Below are 22,117 nucleotides of genomic sequence, written 5' to 3' on the forward strand. Positions count from 1 at the left end.
TCCCGTCTGGCTAGGGAACAGCTTTTCACTTACATGTCCAAATACTTTTGAGCCCCTGGAAATGGGGGAGAAGCTATAAAGAAAAATGTCTGTCATTCCTAAAAAAACTCATACGATATTTTTGGTAAACAACTTAAATTAAATCTGAAAGTCTACACTTCAATCACATAATGATTGCTTTATTTCAAATCCATTGTGGTGGCATACACAGCCAAAATTATGAAAATTGTGTCACTGTCCAAATACTTATGGACCTAAATTTATTTGAAATCTGTTTCTGTTGTCCATTTTCAAAGAGGCTGGTACTGTAATATACATTACTTTAAAAATTATTTGTAATTCTGTTTTTAAATTTTATTTACAAATGTGAGGAACAGATACCTCTATTAGTCTTTATTAAAAACGAACATATTAAGTTAAAGTTGTCTGGGAAATTTAACATTGCTTTTTCTGTTTAAACACTAAATATCTGTGGTTTTTATGGATTTTGACTGTTGCATTCTTTGTTTTTTTTCCTTAGAACCAGTGCAGTCTATTCTTTGGAGTTTAGAACAGCATCATGAAGAAGAAAAGCAGTCTGCCTTGGAAAGACAGCGGATTATGTATGAACAAGAATTAGAGTATCTAAGACGCCACATAACACGGCATGATCAGCCTAAATATCATAGTATGGAACGCCTCTCCACATCATCTAGTAGTTTACAGCAAAGACTACAGTGGAATGAGGAGAGGTATACAAAAAACATTTGGTTTGCATTATAGAACGTGCAGTATATTGCAACCATATTGATTAATATGCTAATTTCCTTGATTTTTTTTCTGTACAAGTTTAGGAATGTTTTTGGGAATTTCAGGGTTTGCCTCATGTCATTTTAAAGTAAAAACTAATATATCTTTGAAATGCACTATACTGTAAAGTTTTGCAAATAGAAAGAAGTGAATGTTTTTATTGATGCATTTTCTCATTCCACTTTTTCAATTGTGTTTCAGTCAGTCATTATTTTATGTTGCAGTCATAACGTGTGTTGACACTAGAGAGCACTGTTGCTCCTCAATCCCAACACAACAGACACGGGCATTAGTTAAAAACACAAAGATTTTATTTATTAAGAGAAAAACTCTTCACAATCATTTCCCACCACCCCAGCCACAAGTAAATACTTGGCACAACACACAGTTATTCTTTTCGTTCTACTTTGCTCCTCCCAGCAAGCTTTTTCCACCTTCCACCTGACTTTGACTTGTCCGTGTGAGGTCAATCAGGTCCTTTTATATTGGCCAACCCAGAAATGCTTCTGCTCTTCCGCTAGTGGCTAGTGTAATAATGTGCCGGTGTTGAGCAGAAATCGAGAGAGTCGAGAAATCTAACAGTGGTAGGGTAATAGGAGAGCAAGGTATAGGGATAGATAAGATGGAGGAGAATGCAGAAGCAATTGAGCCCCAAGAAACAGCAACAGTAGGCCATTCCCAGAACGTGTGGAGAAAGGTGCCTTGTGCATTAACACTAGAATCCCTGAAGCTTACGAAAAAAGTAAGATGCCAGGCCATCCTGAATTCCTTTGCACCACTTCATCAGCATCTTTGTTTTGCAAATGTCAGTCAGCACAAGCAGCAAGCAGCATGCTATCCCATCCCCCACCTACACTGCTGATGTCAGGCGCTAAATTCTCAGAGCTTAAGTCTTTTTATCTGGGTATGAGGTGCCTGGAATTGTGTAGGGTAAATAATATATTGATAATTGAAATACATACATTTCATGTGTGTTTTATGTCTACAAAGTGTATGTTTTTATTATGAAATAGTAATAATAATAGCAGCTCACTGGTAAGACAGTAAATGCGGGGAAGACCAGGGATCGAACCCAGAACCTCTTGATTTAGAAGCAGCCATTCTTTCCTGTGCAGCAGCCATGCAATTGATATTTGGGCTTCCGTTTTTACGTATTGACACCAACATGTAAATTGAATAATTTCTTTTTCTTTGGTTATATCCTTGAATAAAGGTGCACTTGTTTTGTTGTACCGTTTGTGAAAGTGTTTATTTGATATTTGAACTTCAGTCTTTACACATTATACACTTCAGATTAGCATTTTGTCAATTATTACTGTAACATTTACAATAACACATGAGCAAGAAAAGTCTACGTGCCAATAGTGTAGTAAAGGCAATTATGATTTGTTTGTCCTTCTCCACTTTAAGCCCATCTCTAAGTACCCCAAACACAGCTGTTAGTGGATTAGGAGGGATTGTGACACTAAGGCTGTTTGAAAGGCTTTTAAAGATTTTGGTCCAGAATGATTTTAATTTGGTGCATGCCCAAAACATGTGGCCCAGTGAGGCCGGAACTTTATTGCAGCATTTGCAGGTTGGATCTTGCCCTGGAAACACTTTGACCAATTTTCAACGAGAGAGATGCACTTGATATATAATTTAGAGTTGAGTAATTATATGCTTTGCGCATATGGAGCTCGAGTGAATTCTGTGCATTGCAACTTTGTAAGTGGGTGGTCTCCTGTAAAAGCACTATTTTAACGTTTAGACCTGTTAGGTGAGAGAATACTTTCTTTCTCTTTAATTCGTGATTCAAACCTTTAACATTCCAGCTCACAAAGTTAACTGTCCGGTCATAGAGACATTGATTCTGAATTTTTGATTTAACTTTGTAGTCTTAACTGAAAGTGAGACAGCTTTGAGCTTAATTTCCAATTTTCCCAGTAGTTCTTGCCATGAAGCCTATTGTTATGTTGGTTCTTACAATTATAAGGATAGATTAGAGATAGCTTGCTCTCTTTCTCTCCCCCGCTAGTCCCCCCACGTTCCCATTTTGCCTCCTCACTTGAGGCTGGACCAAACTTCACAAAGTCCCAGTCCTCTGACATATCTAGAGACCGAGCACGTCCAAAACAAAACAAGCCCCCCCAGCAGCGGTGTATGAGGAATAAAATTGAGATGTCTTTTGCCAGTACAGTCCTTTCACTATCAGCATATAATATAATCATCAACAGTCTTGAGATAGTAAGATAGTAAACCCAGGGAATTGTGTTAAAACGTGGCCTTGGATAAGCATAGTAAACCCTAATACAATAATAATAATAATAACAATAAACCAAGGATATGATATTAAACTGTCTCCTTTAGAAGAGAAAAAAAAATATATTAATTTCTTGCACACATTCATACATATACACATTTAACTGTAATTAAAGCATAAACAAAAAGTGGCTGAGAAGGAAAAAAGGATGTATAATTACAGTACCAGTATCATTGCAAGTGTATTAAACAGCCGGTAAGATCTTCTTTGCTATGCCATGATAGGATACAACTCAAGATCGTATTTCAATAAAGTGTCGGGATCAGTTTTCTTAACTCTGTTTCTGCTTCCTCTGTAGAGGTATAGACGTAATGCATGCCTTGAATATCCACTTTAAGTTTGGTAGGGTACAAGAGGCTGTATCTTATCTCGGCTTTATGTAAGTCCTGTTTAATGTTGTAAAAAGCAGCACGTTTAGCAGCTGTTGATGGTAAGAAATCAGGGAAAATGCGAATGTGTTTATTTTCAAATATAATCTGTCTCTGAGAAGTGACATTACATTTAATTTAAATTGTAATTTTTTGAAATGCATGATAAGACTCCTAGGTTTAAATGTATTTGTTCCCCATATGGAGTAAACTGCTGCAATCTCTGTGTCTGATTTACAGTCCTCTCCAGTTGTTTTGGAGAATAGTTCAGCTACGAATTTCATTGGGTTTAGACTTTGAAGATTCTCTTAAAGAGACCTTTGATTATAGTAATTTTCCTTCTGCATCCATCTTCCTGTGCAGCAAGTCTGTCTCCGAGTTTTTTGCATTCAGATTTTGCAGTTGTTGCTTTTCCATCAGCAGTTGATGCCAGATGTTCGGCTGTTTCAATTCAAGTCATGAATGTTTGCTTAACATCTTCCAACTGAGTGCCAAGTGCTCTCAGTTTATTCTCAAACTTAGATGCATTTTCCTGAATTTGTTCCTCAATTTTTTCCAGCATAAATTTAAAGGTTGCCACAAAGTGATTATATACACCTTTCTCCAGGTCTTTGTTATCCTGCCGCAGCTTCTCGTTTGTCTTCAGCATACCATTTATTTCTTTATGTCTTTCTTTATATCTTTCTTGATCTTCTTTATGTCTTGAGCGGTGACTGTGGCCATTGCAGCGATAATTACTTTCAGTTTGGACAGATCATTTCGGCCTTCGTGCTCCACAGGTGAAGTGGCAAGCACTGTTACAGCCGATGCTCCTGGCTCGCGAGAAGTAGATGAAAACATGGAAGGCAAGGCCATTTCCAGTTTCACTGGATCTTCTGGAATTGACGAGCTTTCGGAATCTGCATCAAGTGCACATTTGTTCACACTTTCAATCTCGACTGGAGACGATGCAGAGGACTGGGGTCCAGGGAAATCTGTGTTTTCGCCTGTGTGTTGCAGGTCAGTCTCTGTAAGGCTGTACTTTGAGTTTGGACTTGGACCTGATGCCTGTCTAGGCTTGGGTGTAGCTTTGGATTTCTTTTCTGTTTCTTTCTGAGCTCCTTCCTTACCTCTCATGTGTATATATGATTGAAAAAACTGTAGTAGAAACTCCTTGAGTTGGGGGTAAATACAGGATACATCGGGGTGATAAAAAATAAGAGAAAAATTAACACTGCTGCTAATGGAGTTCTAGTTCATATGTCCATCTCCTAATGGACGAGACCAACTCTGTAATGGACAAGTTCAACATTTCTTGCCTCGCATTTCCTGTCATCCAACATTTACCCAGATCATTGTAGACATGGAACATAAATGAAATGTATGTATTCCAAATAATGATATATTATTTACCCTATACAACTCCAGACACCTAACTCCCAGATGGGGGGATGACTGACTAGGCTGCCTGCTTCAGTTGTTGATTGTCACATTTGCAGAAAAAAGACGCTGATGAGAAGGTGCAAAGTAATTTAAGGTGCTCCGGCATTACATCTTTTTTTTGTAGGCTTCAGGGATTCTAATGTTAAGGGACCATTGGTGCAGGGTGGATCAGGTGCTAAATCCATCAGGAAACAATTTCTAGAGATATTGGATTAGATATGTGGATCGTTAGAATTTTTAGGGCAATTTTTTTATGTTTTTAAAAATTGTGTTCCAGCATGATGGTGTTGACGAGAACGGATTGGTTATCCATTTGTGAGTGGCTGTGATAGGTATTGTTATGGCATCTGGAAAGTGGGCATTCAAAAGGGAAATGCATTTAGTGGTAAACAAGGGCAGGAAGAATTAATAATAGATAGTTGGGAACAGGCGCATAAGAACTTAGTCCACACATCCTGAGAGCAGACTTAATCTGTAAATAGAAAATGAAAGAGAAGGAAGGTATAGTATTTTTGTCTTTTAAAACCTAGGTACAGTAGATAGGTTACACCTTCATTTTTAGAGCGCTATTGTAGAACAGTGGTGCGAGAGAGTGCCAGAAATGGAGTCAAGGTGCTTTTCTACCTTGTGCCAAACACTCAACATAATTTATAAGACGATTATAATCATCTACTCCCTTTTTTGTTTTAAACTTAATAAGTGGCACAAATACAAACCATGAGGGGAGACAACATTTGTTTCTGTTAGTAGCCAGGATGGAGGGGACAGTGGAGGGTTTAACTTCAGGGACATTGGACAAAGGACATATACCTAATGGTACAATTCAAAATCAGGGAGAGCAATTCCTCGAGTCAAGAGAATGGTTCGAATCAAAATGGAATGTTTAATAGCAGGTCCTTTACTGCTCCATAAAAAACAGCAGGCATAAATGTGGATGAAGAGGGAGCATTGAAACTAACAAAATATAGATGCGTTGCAATATTTATTTTAATGATTGCCAAATGGTTGTGAAAGGAGAGAGAAAGGTTATTCCAGGAGAATATTGAATGTTTAACCTCATTGAACAAGGTATTTAAATTTGACTGCACCGTGTTAGTAATGGAGATTGTAATGGTGATTCCTAGATATTTGAAAGAGTTAAAACAGGAATAAGGGAAGGAAAAGAGAGAGATTGACAAGCATGGTTTATAAGGAGGAATACAGGTTTGCATATCACAGTAATCCCTTCCTCGATCGCAGGGGTTGGGTGAAAATCCGCGAAGTAGAAACCATATGTTTGTGTGGTTATTTTTATATATTTTAATCCCTTATAAACTCACTCACACTGTTAACATTATTAGAGTCCTCTAGACATGAAATAACACCCTTTAGTCAAAAGTTTAAACTGTGCTCCATGACAAGACAGAGATGACAGTTCTTTCTCACAATTAAAAGAATGCAAACATATCTTCCTCTTCAAAAAATGCGTTTCAGGAGCAGAGAATGTCAGAGAGAGCGAGAGAAAAGCAAACAATCAAAAAATCAATACATACTTTTAGGCTTTTAAGTATGCCGAAGCACCGCGATAAAGCGGCATTTTTTAGAGGAGCCTCCGTATCCTCTAGGCAAACAGCCCCTCTGCTCACACCCCCTCTGTCAGGCAGAGAGAGTGAGAGAGACAGATAAAAGCAAACAATCGAGCACCGTGTGGGCAGCATATCGTATATCATTGAGGAGTTTTAGTTAATACGTAATACATGCTCTGATTGGGTAGCTTCTAAGCCATCTGCCAATAGTGTCCCTTGTATGAAATCAACTGGGCAAACAAACTGAGGAAGCATGTACCATAACTTAAAAGACCCATTGTCCGCAGAAATCTGCGAACCAGCGAAAAATCCAAGATATATTTAGATATGCTTACATTTAAAATCTGCGGTGGATTGAAGCCGCGAAAGTCAAAGCGCGATATAGCAAGGGATCACTGTATGCAATATAGTGTTAATATGTAGGGGATGTCAAAAGGAGCATTTCCTAGAAATGGAAGAATATCATCAGCATATAAGGATACCTTGTGGACTCTATTATGGATCATGATGGGCAAAAAGGTGTCCAGTGCATGGTGAGTGACAGCCAGAGGCTCTAGCTAGATAATAAATGGGAGCAGAGATAATGGGACAACCCTGCCTAGCACCCAAAAGGGACATGACTGAATACCGTTGAACAAACATATAGTGATTTAATTATATTAATAAATATAGTATCAAACTCCATTTCTCTCATAACTCTCTACCAATACTTCCAATCCATCCTATTCAAGGACTTTTCTGTGTCAACTGAGAAGAGCACTGATGGGGCTGAGAGCAGTTGCGCTTTAAATGTGCAAAATCAGGAGCATGTTTTCAGCTGCATAGTGAGATGTCATGAAGCCGGTCTGGTCAGAGTGAATCAGCTTTGGAATTAACAGGTTTGACACGGAGAGCCAAAAGTTTAACTAATAAATTGGCGCCTGAGTTCTTTAGTGATAATACACTAAATGTGGGATCTTTTCCCTGCTTGAGGAGGAGCAGTGATACAATGAAAGAGTTTATATTGGGGTGTAGATTACAGGAAGAGAGCTGTGCTGATCATTTGAAACAACAAGCTTTGATACTTCTGGCCAATATGTGGAACATACTTCTGGCAATATACTGTTAGAACCTGGGGCTTTGTTTATTGCAAATGAGTTTAAGGTGGCTTTAATTTCTTCAATAGAGATTGAGGCCTTCAGACAGGCCACATCACTTTGTGAGAGATTTGGTAGATTAATAGATTTGAAAAAAATATCAAACGGCAATGGAGAGTCATCGGAAGTGAAAAGTTCAGAGTAAACATCAAAGAATCTCTTATTAATTTCCAAGGGATAATTAGTGATTTTACCAGCTTTCGATTTGACTTGGGGAAACAGAGGCTAACAAGTCGCGTCTGTCTAACCTGAGTGCAAATAACTTGCTAGGCTTAGCACTAGAGAAATTGTAACAGGTTTGTGTATGGTGAATTTTAAACTGGTTTGTGTAATTTGTAATTTGTATACTTGAGCATAGATAGGCGTGCAAGCATTTTCCTGAATATTCAGATGCTTCTCAAGTTTGTCTGCCTGCGTGCCATATGGACTATATTGGATGCAAAATCAATAGTCAGGTCTCAAATATGCCCTTTAACAGCTAGCCAAACAAAAGTCAGATCCTGAATAGAGTCTTTATTAAAAGCAACAATCTCTCCAAATTTAGCAGAGGTTTGTTGAATAAAATCTGTGTTTTGCAGATGAGAAGTATTAATGCGCCAGTGGGGAAACTTGGAGGACAGAAGGAGAAGAGTAAGCTGAAGATTTACACACTGGTGGTCAGACAAAAAGTGCAAAGATAAAAAGGCATTCTTTGTGCAGGGGGCAAGTGTTTTTCAAATTAGTATATAATCTCTTTTGGAAAAAGACTTTTAATGGGGATAAAGCAGGAAAATTCTTCTGCAGAGGGTTAAATTTGCAAGGTGGAGATTCTTAAGAAATTTGGCAAGTGCTTATGGGGAGGGGGAATGCTCCATTTGATCAAAGAAGGTGATTTATCAAGGTCAATAAATGCATTCACATCCATTCCAATGATTAGTTGGTATTCAGAAAAGGAAAGGATGCACTTAGTAATATCAGGAAAATGTATTATTATATGGAGTTGGGATGTAAACTGATACACAGGTGAATTTCCTTCTACTGCTCTCCATCAAGGCACAAAAAAAATGTGACCTCAAGAATAGAGAAACTGGGTGCAAAATATGGTGAACCAGAACCACGTTTTTTTGTGGCAGCAGAGGAGGCAGCCATACAGCAGTGCTTGGAGGCAGTCCTATGAACATATTTGGTCAAAAGATGTGATTTTTGCAAATGGGTGATGTCTGTTTTATTGAGAGATAAGAAATCAGCAACACTCTAATGCTTGCAAATGGAAATGAGCAACCTTGCATTCCAGGAAAAGTTAGATTAGCCATTAGAGAGGAAAAGAAAAAGTAGCAGCAAAGGGAAACTATGAAAGAAACCCATTAAAAAGAACTAGATACATTTGAAAATAATAGCACTGGAATTCCACCCCATCCCCCTGGTTTAAATTAACAGAAAGTAAGCAAAAAACTAGACAAAGATCTCTTAAACAAAGAATGAAAAGAATTCAACAGGGCAACTCCCAAATGGGCATACACAATGAGAGCTCAACAGATCCTTCCATCTTGACCCCATCACACATATCACATTAGTCATTGTAGTGGAAATCCAAGAAAATATAAATGAAGTCAAATTTAAAACATAAGCAGAAGTTAAACAACTGTGGAACGAGAGAATCCCCCAGCATGTATACACATACACACATGCACACATACTGCTATAACATGAAAAAGCTTCTGTTTTAGCTATATGTTCAACATTTCTTGTATTTCTCGCATTTCCTGTCTTCCTATATTTACTTAGGTCATTGTAGACATGGAACACACATGAAATGCATGTGTTAAAATAAACAATGTTATTTACCCTGTACAACTCCAGGTAACCTCACAATACGATAAACAAGACTTGAGCTAGAAGAAAGTTTTCATTGAGTTGAGCTGCGGCGGTGGGGGTTTGGGATAACAGGCTGCTTGTGCTGATCGACACATTTACAAAACAAAAGACGCTAATGGAGGAGTGCCAAGGAATTTAAGGTGGCCTGGGATTACAAGTTTTTTCTTGGGCTTCAGGGATTCTAGTGTTAAGCAGAAGAAGATTAAGAGGTGACATGATGGAGGTGTTTAAAATTATGAAGGGTGATAGTACTGTCAATTGAGACAGTTCTTTCAAAATGAGTTCATCAAGAACATGGGGACATAATTGAAAAAGTTTTCAATTTAAGAGTAAATTTTACATAAACATTAGGAAGCATTTGATAAGGTGCCACATGAGAGGTTGGGCATCAAGTTAAAAGAAGTGGGAATTTAGGGTGATGTTTTTAGATGGGTGCAGAATTGGCTCAGACACAGGAAGCAGAGGGTGATGGTGCGAGGAACCTCATCAGAACTGGCCAATGTTAAGAGTGGTGTTCCACAGGGGTCAGTTCTAGGGCTGCTGCTATTTTTAATATATATAAATGATTTAGATAGGAATACAGTCATGTGAAAACATTAGGACACCCTTTGAAAGCATGTGGTTTTTTGTAACATTTTTAATAAATGGTTATTTCATCTCCGTTTCAACAATACAGAGAGATTAAAGTAATCCAACTAAACAAAGAAAACTGAAGAAAAGTCTTTTCAAGATCTTCTGTAAATGTCATTCTACAAAAATGCCTATTCTAACTGACTGCAGTGAGACGGTTCTTGTAGCCATCTACCAGTCTTCGACATCGGTCTGAGGAAATTTTACCCCACTCCTCAATGCAGAACTTTTTCAGCTGTGAGATGTTTGAGGGGTTTCTTGCACGTACAGCCCTTTTCAAGTCACCCCACAGCATCTCAATGGGATTCAAATCTGGACTTTGACTTGGCCATTCCAGGACTCTCCATTTCTTCTTTTTCAGCCAATCTTTGGTTGATTTACTAGTATGTTTTGGGTCATTGTCATGTTGCATGGTCCAGTTCCGCTTCAGCTTTAATTTTCTAACTGATGGTCTCACATGTTCTTCAAGCACCTTCTGATACACAGTAGAATTCATCGTGGATTCTATGATGGTGAGCTGACCAGGTCCTGCTGCAGCAAAGCAGCCCCAAACCATGACACTTCCACCTCCATGCTTCACAGTTGGTATGAGGTTCTTTTCTTGGAATGCTGTGTTTGGTTTACGCCAAACATGTCCTCTGCTGTTGTGTCCAAATAATTCAATTTTGGACTCATCTGTCCAAAGAACATTATTCCAGAAGTCCTGGTCTTTGTCAACTTTATCTCTGGCAAATGTCAGTCTGGCCTCGATGTTTCTCTTGGAAAGCAAAGGTTTCCTCCTTGCACACCTCCCATGCAAGTTAAACTTGTACAGTCTCTTTCTGATTGTAGAGGCATGTACTTCTACATCAACAGTAGCCAGAGCCTGCTGTAGTTCTCGAGATGACACTTTAGGGTTTTGGAGACCTCTTTTAGCATCTTGCGGTCTGCTCTTGGGGTGAACTTGCTGGGGCGACCAGTCCTGGGCATGTTGGCAGTTGTTTTGAAAGCCCTCCACTTGTAGACTATCTTCCGGACAGTGGAATGGCTGATTTCAAAATCTTTTGAGATCTTTTAAATCCCTTCCCAGACTCATAGGCTGCTACAATCTTTTTCTGAAGTCCTCTGACAGCTCTTTTGTTCTCACCATGGTGCTCACTCTCACTTCAACAGTCAGGAGCACACCAATATAAGTAACAAGCTGGTTAAGTTTGCAGATGATACCAAGATAGGTGGATTAGCAGATAATTTGGAATCCGTTATATCATTACAGAAGGACTTGGATAGCATACAGGCTTGGGCAGATTTGTGGCAGATGAAATTTAATGTCAGTAAATGTAAAGTATTACACATAGGAAGTAAAAATATTAGGTTTGAATACACAATGGGCGGTCGTAAAATCGAGAGTACACCTTATGAGAAGGATTTAGGAGTCATAGTGGACTCCAAGCTATCAACTTCCAAACAGTGTTCAGAAGCCATTAAGAAGGCTAACAGAATGTTAGGTTATATAGCACGATCTGTGGAGTACAAGTCCAAGGAGGTTATGCTCAACCTTTATAATGCACTGGTGAGGCCTCATCTTGAGTACTGTGTGCAGTTTTGGTCTCCAGGCTACAAAAGGACATAGCAGCACTAGAAAAGGTCCAGAGAAGAGCGACTAGGCTGATTCCAGGTCTACAGGGGTTGAATTATGAGGAAAGATTAAAAGAGCTGAGCCTTTACAGTTTAAGCAAAAGAAGATTAAGAGGTGACATGATTGAAGTGTTTAAAATTATGAAGGGAATTAGTACAGTGGATCGAGACTTGTTTTTTAAAATGAGCTCATCAAGAACACGGGGACACAGTTGGAAACTTGTTAAGGGTAAATTTCGCACAAACATTAGGAAGTTTTTCTTTACACAAAGAACGATAGACACTTGGAATAAGTTACCAAGTAGTGTGGTAGACAGTAAGACGTTAGGGACTTTCAAAACTCGACTTGATGTTTTCTTGGAGGAAGCAAGTGGATAGGACTGGCGAGCTTTGTTGGGCTGAATGGCCTGTTCTCGTCTAGATTGTTCTAATTCTAATTCTAAGTTTTTCTTTACACAGAGAACCACAGACACATAGAATAAGCTACCAATCAGTGTGGTAGACAATAGGGCTTTAGGGAATTTCAAAAATAGACTTGATATTATTTTAGAAGAATTAAGTAAATAGGAACGGCAAGCTTTTTTGTGCTGAATGGCCTATTCTCCTTTGGATTGTTCTAAGGTACTAAAAACCGAATGATTCTTGACAACAAATGAATTGGTGTTAGTTAGAATTGTATTTCACTGTTTGTCAGAATGGAGGAATGAGAAGAGAAATGTGCTGAATGGCTTATGTCTTTAATAATTCTGTTTGACTTTCAAAGACAGTGCAAATTATGGAGGGCTACTGGGTACCATTAACTTAAACTCTTCAGCTTGCACTAAAATTCATAGTATTAAAAATAATTTGGTTATGTTTCATCTGGAAATAATGGAGAATTTTAAATGATTGACACTTCTGACATTTTTCTTTTTCAGTATAGTATGTTTTTATATTGCTGTGGTTGTTTTAATTGCAAATTTTTATTTTGGTGTTCTCTTAGGGAAGAACTGCTAAGAGTTAGCCTGCGGAAGTTAAAGGAGCAGATTGTAAGAGCAAATCTTTTGGTTCAGGAAGCTAGCTTCATTGCACAGGATTTAGAAAAGAAAACAGAGTATTACGTAACCCTTCAGATACCAGCAAGCAATCTCAATGCTAACAAAAAGGTATTATTTATGAAAACATTAAATTAATGTACTGTATAGTAATGTTATAGTAGCATGCTATAGAGTTTAAGGTACAGTATTTTTTTTTTTAAAAGAACACTAACTTATCTGAGAATTGAATTATTGTTGGGCAAAACTATGTTAAAAAGCAAAGTTGAATACTTTTATTTAAACTTAATGATGTACTCTTAATACCTAAAAGTTTGGTGTTAAACCTATGCCTGTTTTAAATTTTTACTTTGAATTTTATTTTTTTATATGTATTGAATTTTTTCTTACATAATTGTGCATCACAAGCTGCATAAGGTAAGCTTAAGTATACATTGTGTTTAAAAACAAATATGATGCCAATAAAAAATTTATTTAATATGCAGGTGATTCACTGATTCAGCATCCTGGATAATTTGTTATCCTCTGTTCTGTGTGTTTTTTCATCTATATACTTGTTATCTTTTCAGCTGTATATTCATAGTGTAAAAGAAGCAGTAATATACAATTTCCTTTTGGTGGAATATATCTAAGAAGTTTAAGCATACTGCAAAAGAAAACCGCCTAAAAACACATTATAACCTTTTTATTAATATGATTACTTAATGAAAATAGGTATTTTTTGAAAGTATGTAGTAAAACCAGCTTTAATTTGAGACCACTAATTTTAAGGTGTATTAAAAAAGATGTATTTTTTAACATGCTAATTGCCCCATGTTGTTTTTAGTGATGGCAAAAAAAATCTTGTATTTTCAGAATGGAGAGAAAAAGTTTGAGATAATAGAAGCCAGTCATGGCCAATGCTGTGCAACGGAAAGCAATGTGGGGGGGAAAGAAACCCCATAACAGAAAAACTGTAAATACCCCAAAAATCTCAGAAATACTTTGTTTGTCTGCTGATATGCCTTCAGTGATATCTTTTACAGATAGCAAAACTTCACACCTGAAGCAATTGCTTGCATACAGAAGTGACATCAGCTGCAGGTGGAAGTCCCATTTTACTTTATGGTGTCAAGCAGAGTTTCGTTGCAGTCTATTCTCCAGCAAAAGGGCTGTGAAAAAGCTGTCTGTTGTTACAGTCCTGCCTTTGTCCAGTCTGATAGCGGTCACGGGACATTATATCTTTGATTGCCGGTACAGTGCTAAGCAAGCATCAGCAACAGCGCTGCTCTTGTAAAAACAATGGAGATAAATGCTATCAACTCAGAGAGGGAGAGGCAAGTTTGTTGTACCATGTGAACGTCACTGAGAGAATAAAACTAAATAAAAAAAAAACAAGCGCTAACTTTTACATTTAGCCAAAATTTACACCGGGTGTTACACACTCAAATCAAATGCATGGTTTTATTATTTTTTAGTGTGTCCAGCAGGGGGTGTTATCTTCCTTGTTGAAATGTAATTGGGTTGTGTTACATAACTTGAATCTATATAGATGTGATATTAAAAGGCAATGTTCCTCCCTTAGTGATACAGTGGTAAGAAATCACATAGGATAAATAACTTTCTTTAATGACGGCTTATGCTGCATAACAGACGAAGGAAGCCAAAGGCAAGAATCCAGTTAGGGAGAGGCGGCCCGATATGGAGAGTCTGCCATTTTCGTCACTGTGTTGGAAGGATTTTCAAGATCGAATGGCGTTATCTCCCATCTGTCTGTCGGCTTCAAAGGTGTGCCGGGCAATGTTCCTAGGCTTTATACTCTTTATTCATGTACAAGTCCCCACTTAGGTGAATTATGCAATTCTAAACAAGGCAAAGATATACAATTTCATGCTGACTCTGACAGATGAAAAATAGTGCACATTTCCCCAGCTGTCTTTATCTGTATTGTTTTATGCTTTGCCTAGCAGTTCTAAATGATGAGCCACTGTGCTAAATCTCTGTCAACTGTGCATGTGTGTAGAAAGAAAAGTAGATTTACAAAATATATTTGTACAGAGGATAGTGACACATTAAACTTATGTTCTGATTACATATAGTAGTAATAATAATAATAATAATAATAGCAGCTCACTACTCAAAACGCGGAGCTCCTGTTCTTGAACCCGGTACCTTTGAGTTATAAGGCAGCTGTTCTTGCCTCTACACCATTCCAGTATATGTATCAACTTCCTGTCAAGTGATATTTCAACTTGGATTTTTAACTCATTTAACTCATTGACATCAACATGTTTGTTTTTTTTTTACTTTGGTTACATTCTTGAATAAAAACGTACATGTTTATTTGATATCTGGACTAAAGTCTTGACGCATTATACCCTTCATGTCATTATTAGTATAACAAAAGTTTCTGCTCTAGGTATATGTTCAGCATTTCTTGCACGGCATTTCCTTTCATCTGACACTTACCCAGATCTTTGTAGTCACAGAGCACACATGAAATGCATGTATTCCAAATAACAACATACTGTATTATTTACCCTATACAACTCCAGGCACCTCACAAGCAGATATGGAGCCTTGGCTTGAGCTGAGTTTCTTGAAGGGGGGTGGGTGGGATAGCAGGCTGCTTGCTGCTTGTGCTGATCGACACATTTACAAAACAAAAGACACTAATGGAGAGGTGTGAAGGGATTTAAGGTAGGCTGGGATTGAGTTTTTTCATAGGTTTCAGGGATTCTAGTGTTAAAAGAGCAAAGACGTCAAAGCTCAAAGAAAACCTGTTTACCAAGTGCGTACCAGATCCTGTGGCTATGAGCGTAATCATTTTCATGCAGCTGATCCAGTAAGAAAGGTATTTAATATACAAGTTAAATTCCGATAGAACAAACTTCATTTTAACGAAATCCTCATTTTACAAATGTTTTTAGTCCTGGCTAACATTTAGAGAAAAACTCAATACGGTGAAGTCCATTTGTTCTGCAAATTTCATTACAACAAAGTAGTTTTTCATTTAAAAGAAAGCTGCAAAATATGTGTACGTCTTCTGCATTTGTCCCAAAATTTACAGTTCAGGAGCTCCCCTGAACAGTCAATTAAATTGCATGTTTAATGTGTTTTTTGGTTTACTTGACAATTGTTACACTTCTGGAGCTGTGGATCTCCAGAAATTTTACTTCAGATTAGAGGCATTGTATTATATAATCGTCAGTTAGATTTGACTTCAGTTGTACTTGCAGAGCTCTAGAGGATATTTTCAGGTTTCTTAAGGTATGGTTTGACTTCACTGACCTCATTGATCACATTAAGGATTAATTTTTGACTTGCTCTACAGCTAGAGTGCTTACTGCTGAGCTTCCTTTGTGTTTATTCTACTCAAATCTGCCTAAAAATGACTGATATTTTACCCTATGAATACCTCCACACCATAATCTTTTTATTAATTCTTGCATTTGAATGTGCCTTTGATGCTAGCAAGAAGAAAATAGACGCCATCGAATTTGACATTCTGCAGTCAGATTTGTTAACTGTACATTCTGAAAGATTGTACTACAGTATGTTCTGACTTCATTATAACAAAATCCCTGTTTTACCGACTTCTTTTTTCAATATGAGTCCTACAACTGATTGTCATGTGTGGTATTTGCACGTCCCTCCTGTGTATCTATGAGTTTCTGTCTTCTGGTTGTCCTACCAATCCACAAAGACATGTATATGGTATTTGGATTGGTAATTCTAAACTGTCCTGAATGTGAGTGGATGAGTGAGTGAATGTGAGTGGGAAGGTGTGTTTGTATGTTCTGCAAAGGACTGGATCCATATCTAGTGGATTTACTGCCTTAAACCCTGTGCTGTTGGAATAGGCTCTGCGACCCTGAATTTAATTAAGAAGGTTTGAGAATGTATATATGTACAGTATACTGTATATCTATGTATGTATGTAGAGTTAACAGTGAGGTAATGTTATGAATGTATTAACCCTGGATGGCAATAGTATTCAGAATTTTGTTGTTTTTATTAATCTTTCTGATCATCTTTTTTAATTGTTTTTATTATGACCCTTATTAATCAATTAATGATATAATTGTATGTGTATATTGGAATGGTTTACAGTCAAGTGAGTCATTAAATGCATTCTAATTAACACCTTCAATATTAAGTCATGGTTTTTCTAGTTTTTTGTATTAGACATTGATACCTCTGCATCTTGGTCATAAATGAGGTGATAACAAAATTTACCATTAATTTTGCACATTAGTGGCAACATTAGATGAGAACATTTTAATAAATAGTGATAGTAAAGAATGAAGTAAGTCCTTAAACAAAGCTTTTGATTTTCCAATCATTCTATGCCCTTACCCTTACTTATACTGAAGTGTATAGTGTAATAAATAAGACTGTGAGTAGGAGCTGGCAATCATTGAGTTATAATACCATTTCTGAACTATTAAGCTGATCATTCTACATTGTGTGTAAGAAGTTTCCACATTCAATCCATATTTGGAACAGAGGTTTTTCTGGTTACTTTTGCTTTTTGTCCATGGACCATAGACAGGTTGGGTTGAAGGACAGCTCTAAATTGGTTAGACCCAGTGCAAGTTTGTGAAAGCCTAGGTTTTTAAATGAAGTGGTAACCTGTTGGATTGTTTCTTTATTCCTGACACTGACTCAATATTTTCTATGCCACTGTAAACTTGCTTTATAATAACTGGATTTTATTTTTGATAAATGAATGGATTAATAAAATGTATGCAGTATTTAGACAAAAATATCTGCACAGAATTTAAGGATATATTAGGTAGAATATGAGTGAAAACAATCTGTCATATAAAGAAGAGGATGTTGACAGAAGTCAGATGTTGAGAGAGAGATAGTAAATTAAGTTCAGTGTTAAATACACAAAAAGCAAGATTTTAGATATATGAACGAATGTTGAATTTTAGTTTCAAAATACAGCTTTTGGAATAATTTGAAAGGAAATTCTAATAGTTGTTCACATCTCTATTGTGTTAAGATGCTATTAAAAAAATTAAATACTTCAAGAAGTTGTGTTGTATGCAGTATCCTGTCAGTTTAAAGCTGCTCTTTGTTTTGATGAAAACATTATCTTCAGATGTTTAATGATGTTACTTTGATTTGTTTTTTTGTTCTTCTAGTGGGATGCGGTACTAAGCGAGCCAGCTGTGCATGTACGCAGAATGGGGAAAAGTAAACAAATATGGGCCTTGGAGAAACTGGAAAACAGACTTGTGGATATGAGGGAGCTTTACCAAGAGTGGAAGAACTTTGATGATGAAAATCCTGTATGACTCATTACTTTCTGTCTGCATGACCCTACTTAGTTTTCCTGTCAATGGTTTTCTTGCTGTGCCTTTATATCTTTGTATTTGCCTTTATCAAATGTAAACATTACTTGTCATCATCTAGTGTATTTTTATCTATAGTTACGTTAGGGATTTTCAAAACTCGACTTGATGTTTTCTTGGAGGAAACAAGTGGATAGGACTGGTGAGTTTTGTTGGGCTGAATAGCCTGTTTTCGTCTAGAGTGTTCTAATGTCTGCAGCAATACAACAAGCACTTCAGAAAATGTATACCTCCAGAATTTAAGGATGTTTGGGCCCAGCCAGTACTTGCTTGGGTTACTGCTGGAAGATGTGTTGGTGAGGCCAAAAGGGGGTGCTTACCCTGTGGTCTTTGTGATGATCCCAATCCCTCACTGCAGTGACAGATGCACTATGCTGTTAAAATGGCACTGTCCTTTGGATAAGATGTAAAATCAAAGTCCTAACTCTTTCTAGTCATAAACAAATCCCTATATTTCCTTTTGGAAAGAGAAGGGCATTTCCAGATGTTCTGGTTTAAATGACCACCAAAGCCTGGTATTTCTGGATTCCTAATCATCCCTTCTCTCCTGACCAACTGACCAACTATCTCACCACTTCACCATCTATTAACTAATGTGTGGTAAACATATTGGCATGGGAATGGTTGCCATCACGTCATCAAGGTGGTTGTTGGTTTTTTAAGTGGCTCCCTACTCTTTGTGTAAAAAGCTTGGAGTAGTTACAAAAGTGCTATGTAAAATGTATTTAATCAATTATTAATCCTGAATGTTAGATTGAACAAGTTTTGAGTTAATAAGTTGCTTGTTTGTTTTTACTACTGATTTCAGCAAACTAAATGTTTTTTCTGGTTTACACTAAGTATTCTTGTTCATTTTTTTGCACAGCTTCCTTTTACATTTCTTATACAATGTTATGCTTTTAAGTGTTTTCTTTTTAATTAATTAGATTTGTACCCATTCATTGTCTGTTGTAGGTCATGCATTCATATTTAAAAAGAGCTGATCCCTTCTTTGACGAAGAGGAGAACCATACCTTGATTGGCGTGGCTAATGTTTTCCTTTCTTGCCTTTTTTATGATGTAAAATTTCAATATGCTGTTCCTATCATTAGTCAAAAGGGAGAGGTGAGTATTTATTTACAGTACATTTATTATTAGTATTGCATGACTTTTGCATACATTATCCATTATTGTAACTTAATATTGGAATGTTTTGGTTTTTTTTTTACAAATTTTAAAGTTGTACAGTTAAAAGTACAAATAAGAGGAGAATGCTTCACATGGAGTCAAGTCCATCACTGGTGTCTATCCTGGGATCATTACTTTTTCTGAATTTCATTAACACTAGAATCCCTGAAGCCCACAAAAATATGTTATGGATCAAATTAATTTTCATTATATATTGGTAATAGTAATAGCAGCTTACTAGGATCCAGGCTCATATCCATGACCTCTTGATTATGAGGCAGCCGTTCTTTCTTCAGCACCAGCCAAGCTGAAATGTTTGGGTTGTTTCGATTGATATTGTTTTTTATACATTGACAGGAATATGTAAATTGAATAATTTCTTCTTCTTTGGTTTTATTCTTGAATAAAAGCACATGTTTTGTTATACCTTTTGTGAAAGTTATACCTTTTGATATTTGGACTGTCATTCTTCATACATTATACATTTCTTGTCAGCATTTTGTCATTATTACTATAATTTGAAAAAAGTTTGTTTTAGTTGTGTGTTCAACATTTCTTGCCTCACATTTCCTGTCATCCTCCATTTATACAGATCGTTGTAGGCACAGTACACACATGAAATGTATGTATTCCAAATAATATATTACTTAACCTATACAATTCCAGGCACCTGATACCCAGATAAAGAAACTTGAGCTGGGAGAACTTCAGCTTCCTCTAAGTGGGGATGGGATAGCAGGCTGTTTGCTGCTTGTGCTGATTGACATATTTGCAAAACAAAGACGCTGATGGAGAGGTGCAAAGGAATTTAAGGTGGTCCAGCCTTTTAGTTTTTTTCGTATGCTTCAGGGATTCTAGTTTTAAGTAATAAAGTGTTTTAGCAGTTTATTACTAGTAGGTTATCGCTGAATGAAGAAAAAATTTCACTGTATAAAAGGAATAAGGGTATTTTTCAAAAACTATTTATTTTCTGGCTGGTGGTAAGAGGAAATGAAAATATTTACATAACTGTGTGTGTAGTAAGTTGTGGAATTAATAGAAAATACTACCGCAAGTAAAATAATGAATACCACACAATGCCAATGAGGGGAGCAAAATGTAAATACACTGTGTCTTATTTGCTGTATATATTGTGTATACAGCAAGGCCTGATGCTCCCATTGTATTTTTGTTGCAGAATTGTTCTAATTCCATCCATAATTTTAAACAGTTAAATCATGTCATGTAGTATAGAATATAACAGTGTAGTAAAGCAAGGTTCTCATGGAGCGCAAACGCAAATATCGGCAGAGTTTTTTTGCAGCCTTTGTCCATTTTCGTAAAGCGTTCAATTCAGTAGATTGAGCTGCCCTGTGGGACATCCTGAGGGTTCGCCGGATCCCCTCGAAGTTGCTGGATATCATGGGCGGCCTGTACACTGGTACTTTGAGTGCTGTGCAGAGTAGAGGCAGAACCTGTTTTTCCCATTTGATTCTGGGGTTCATCAGGGGTATGTTCTTGCTTCTACTCTGTTTAGTGCTTGCATGGACTGGTTGTTGGGCAAGGTCGTGGGCTCCAGCAGCTGTGGGGTATCTATTGGTGATGAAAGATTCACTGGTCTTGACTTTGCTGATGGTGCTTTGATTTCGTGAAGTTAAATGGAGGCTCTAATCAGGGCTATCAAGAGACTGAGCGAGGAGTTGGCAAGTGCCCTGGATAAAAGAAAAAATAAGACCCAGGCCTTTAATGACATCTTAGTCACAGCCATCAGAAGTGTGTCTGTCTGCAGAGGGAATATTAACCACGTCACATGTCTGGTGACTCTTCCTATGAAGTCAGTAGACGGATTTGGAGAGCATGAGGGGCCATTAGGTTGCTTGGAAAGGGGTGTGTGGCGCTCCCAATATCTATGCAAAAGGACGACGGTCTAAGTCTTTAGAGTCCTGGGGCCTCGTGCATAACGCAGTACGTAGAATTCACACTAAAACATGGCGTAAGGATAAAAGCGGAAATGTTCATATACACGAAAAAATCCAGATGCATTAATCTGTGCGTTTGTCAACTTCCGCGTTCTTCCGCTCCATAAATCCCTGTCAGCGTCAAAAGTAACGCACATGCATGCACCTGCTGCCACTCCCTAAACTCCTCCCTGTATTACACCTCTTTGAATATGCAAATCAATATAAATAGTTCTTAAGCTCGGCGTTCTGTGAAAAGGCAATGGCAAAAGCATGGGGGGAAATAGAAGAATTTCAGCGAATACCAAGTGGAGGCAAGGAAAAACATACTATTTGCTGGTTTAAACAGTGGTATAAAAAACAAAAGGAACTTGAATGAGTGACATAAGTAGTAGTACATATAGACAGCAAGTGTCAAAAGAGGTGTGAATTTGATTGATGACTTTAAGCCCCGCCCCCAAATATGATTGATGACATTAAGCCCCGCCCCAAAATATGATTTATGAAATATGAAAATATGAATATATAAAAATATGATTTATGAAAATATAAAATATGAAAATATAATTTATGTAAATATGAAACTATAAAAGTATGAAATTGTATTTATAATCTATAAACTTAGGACACGTGGATTTATTTTATAAACATTAGGTTCAAAATTAATATTGTGAAATTAAATATACACTTATCTTGCAGTCATAGCTATGACTATGTGTAACTTTCTGAAAATATTCACACCCCCGCGCTTATAAACTCACGACCTCATTTTATAAACATTAGATTTAAAATTAATATTAATTAAATACAGTACACACATGTCTTACCATCATAGCTATGTGTAAACTTTCTGAAAATATTCACAGACCCGCGCTAAGATATAAACTCACGGCCACATTTTATAAGCACTAGATTCAAAACTGATATTATAAAATTAAATATACACTTATCCTG

At 37.1% G+C, this 22,117-nt stretch overlaps 1 protein-coding gene across 1 annotated transcript in view; it reads left to right on the top strand.

The window, feature by feature from the left end:
- Positions 1–22,117, top strand: part of LOC120526634 (kinesin-like protein KIF13B) — a 655,733-nt gene that overhangs the window by 304,025 nt on the left and 329,591 nt on the right. The window contains exons 14-17 of the mRNA XM_039749796.1: positions 521–731; positions 12,663–12,825; positions 17,850–17,996; positions 19,014–19,163. Of these exons, the coding sequence (XP_039605730.1) occupies positions 521–731; positions 12,663–12,825; positions 17,850–17,996; positions 19,014–19,163 (671 nt within the window). The remainder of the gene's footprint in view (positions 1–520; positions 732–12,662; positions 12,826–17,849; positions 17,997–19,013; positions 19,164–22,117) is intronic.

The sequence above is a fragment of the Polypterus senegalus genome, chromosome 3 (assembly GCF_016835505.1).
Source record: "Polypterus senegalus isolate Bchr_013 chromosome 3, ASM1683550v1, whole genome shotgun sequence".
In the NCBI taxonomy this organism is placed as follows: Eukaryota; Metazoa; Chordata; class Cladistia; order Polypteriformes; family Polypteridae; genus Polypterus; species Polypterus senegalus.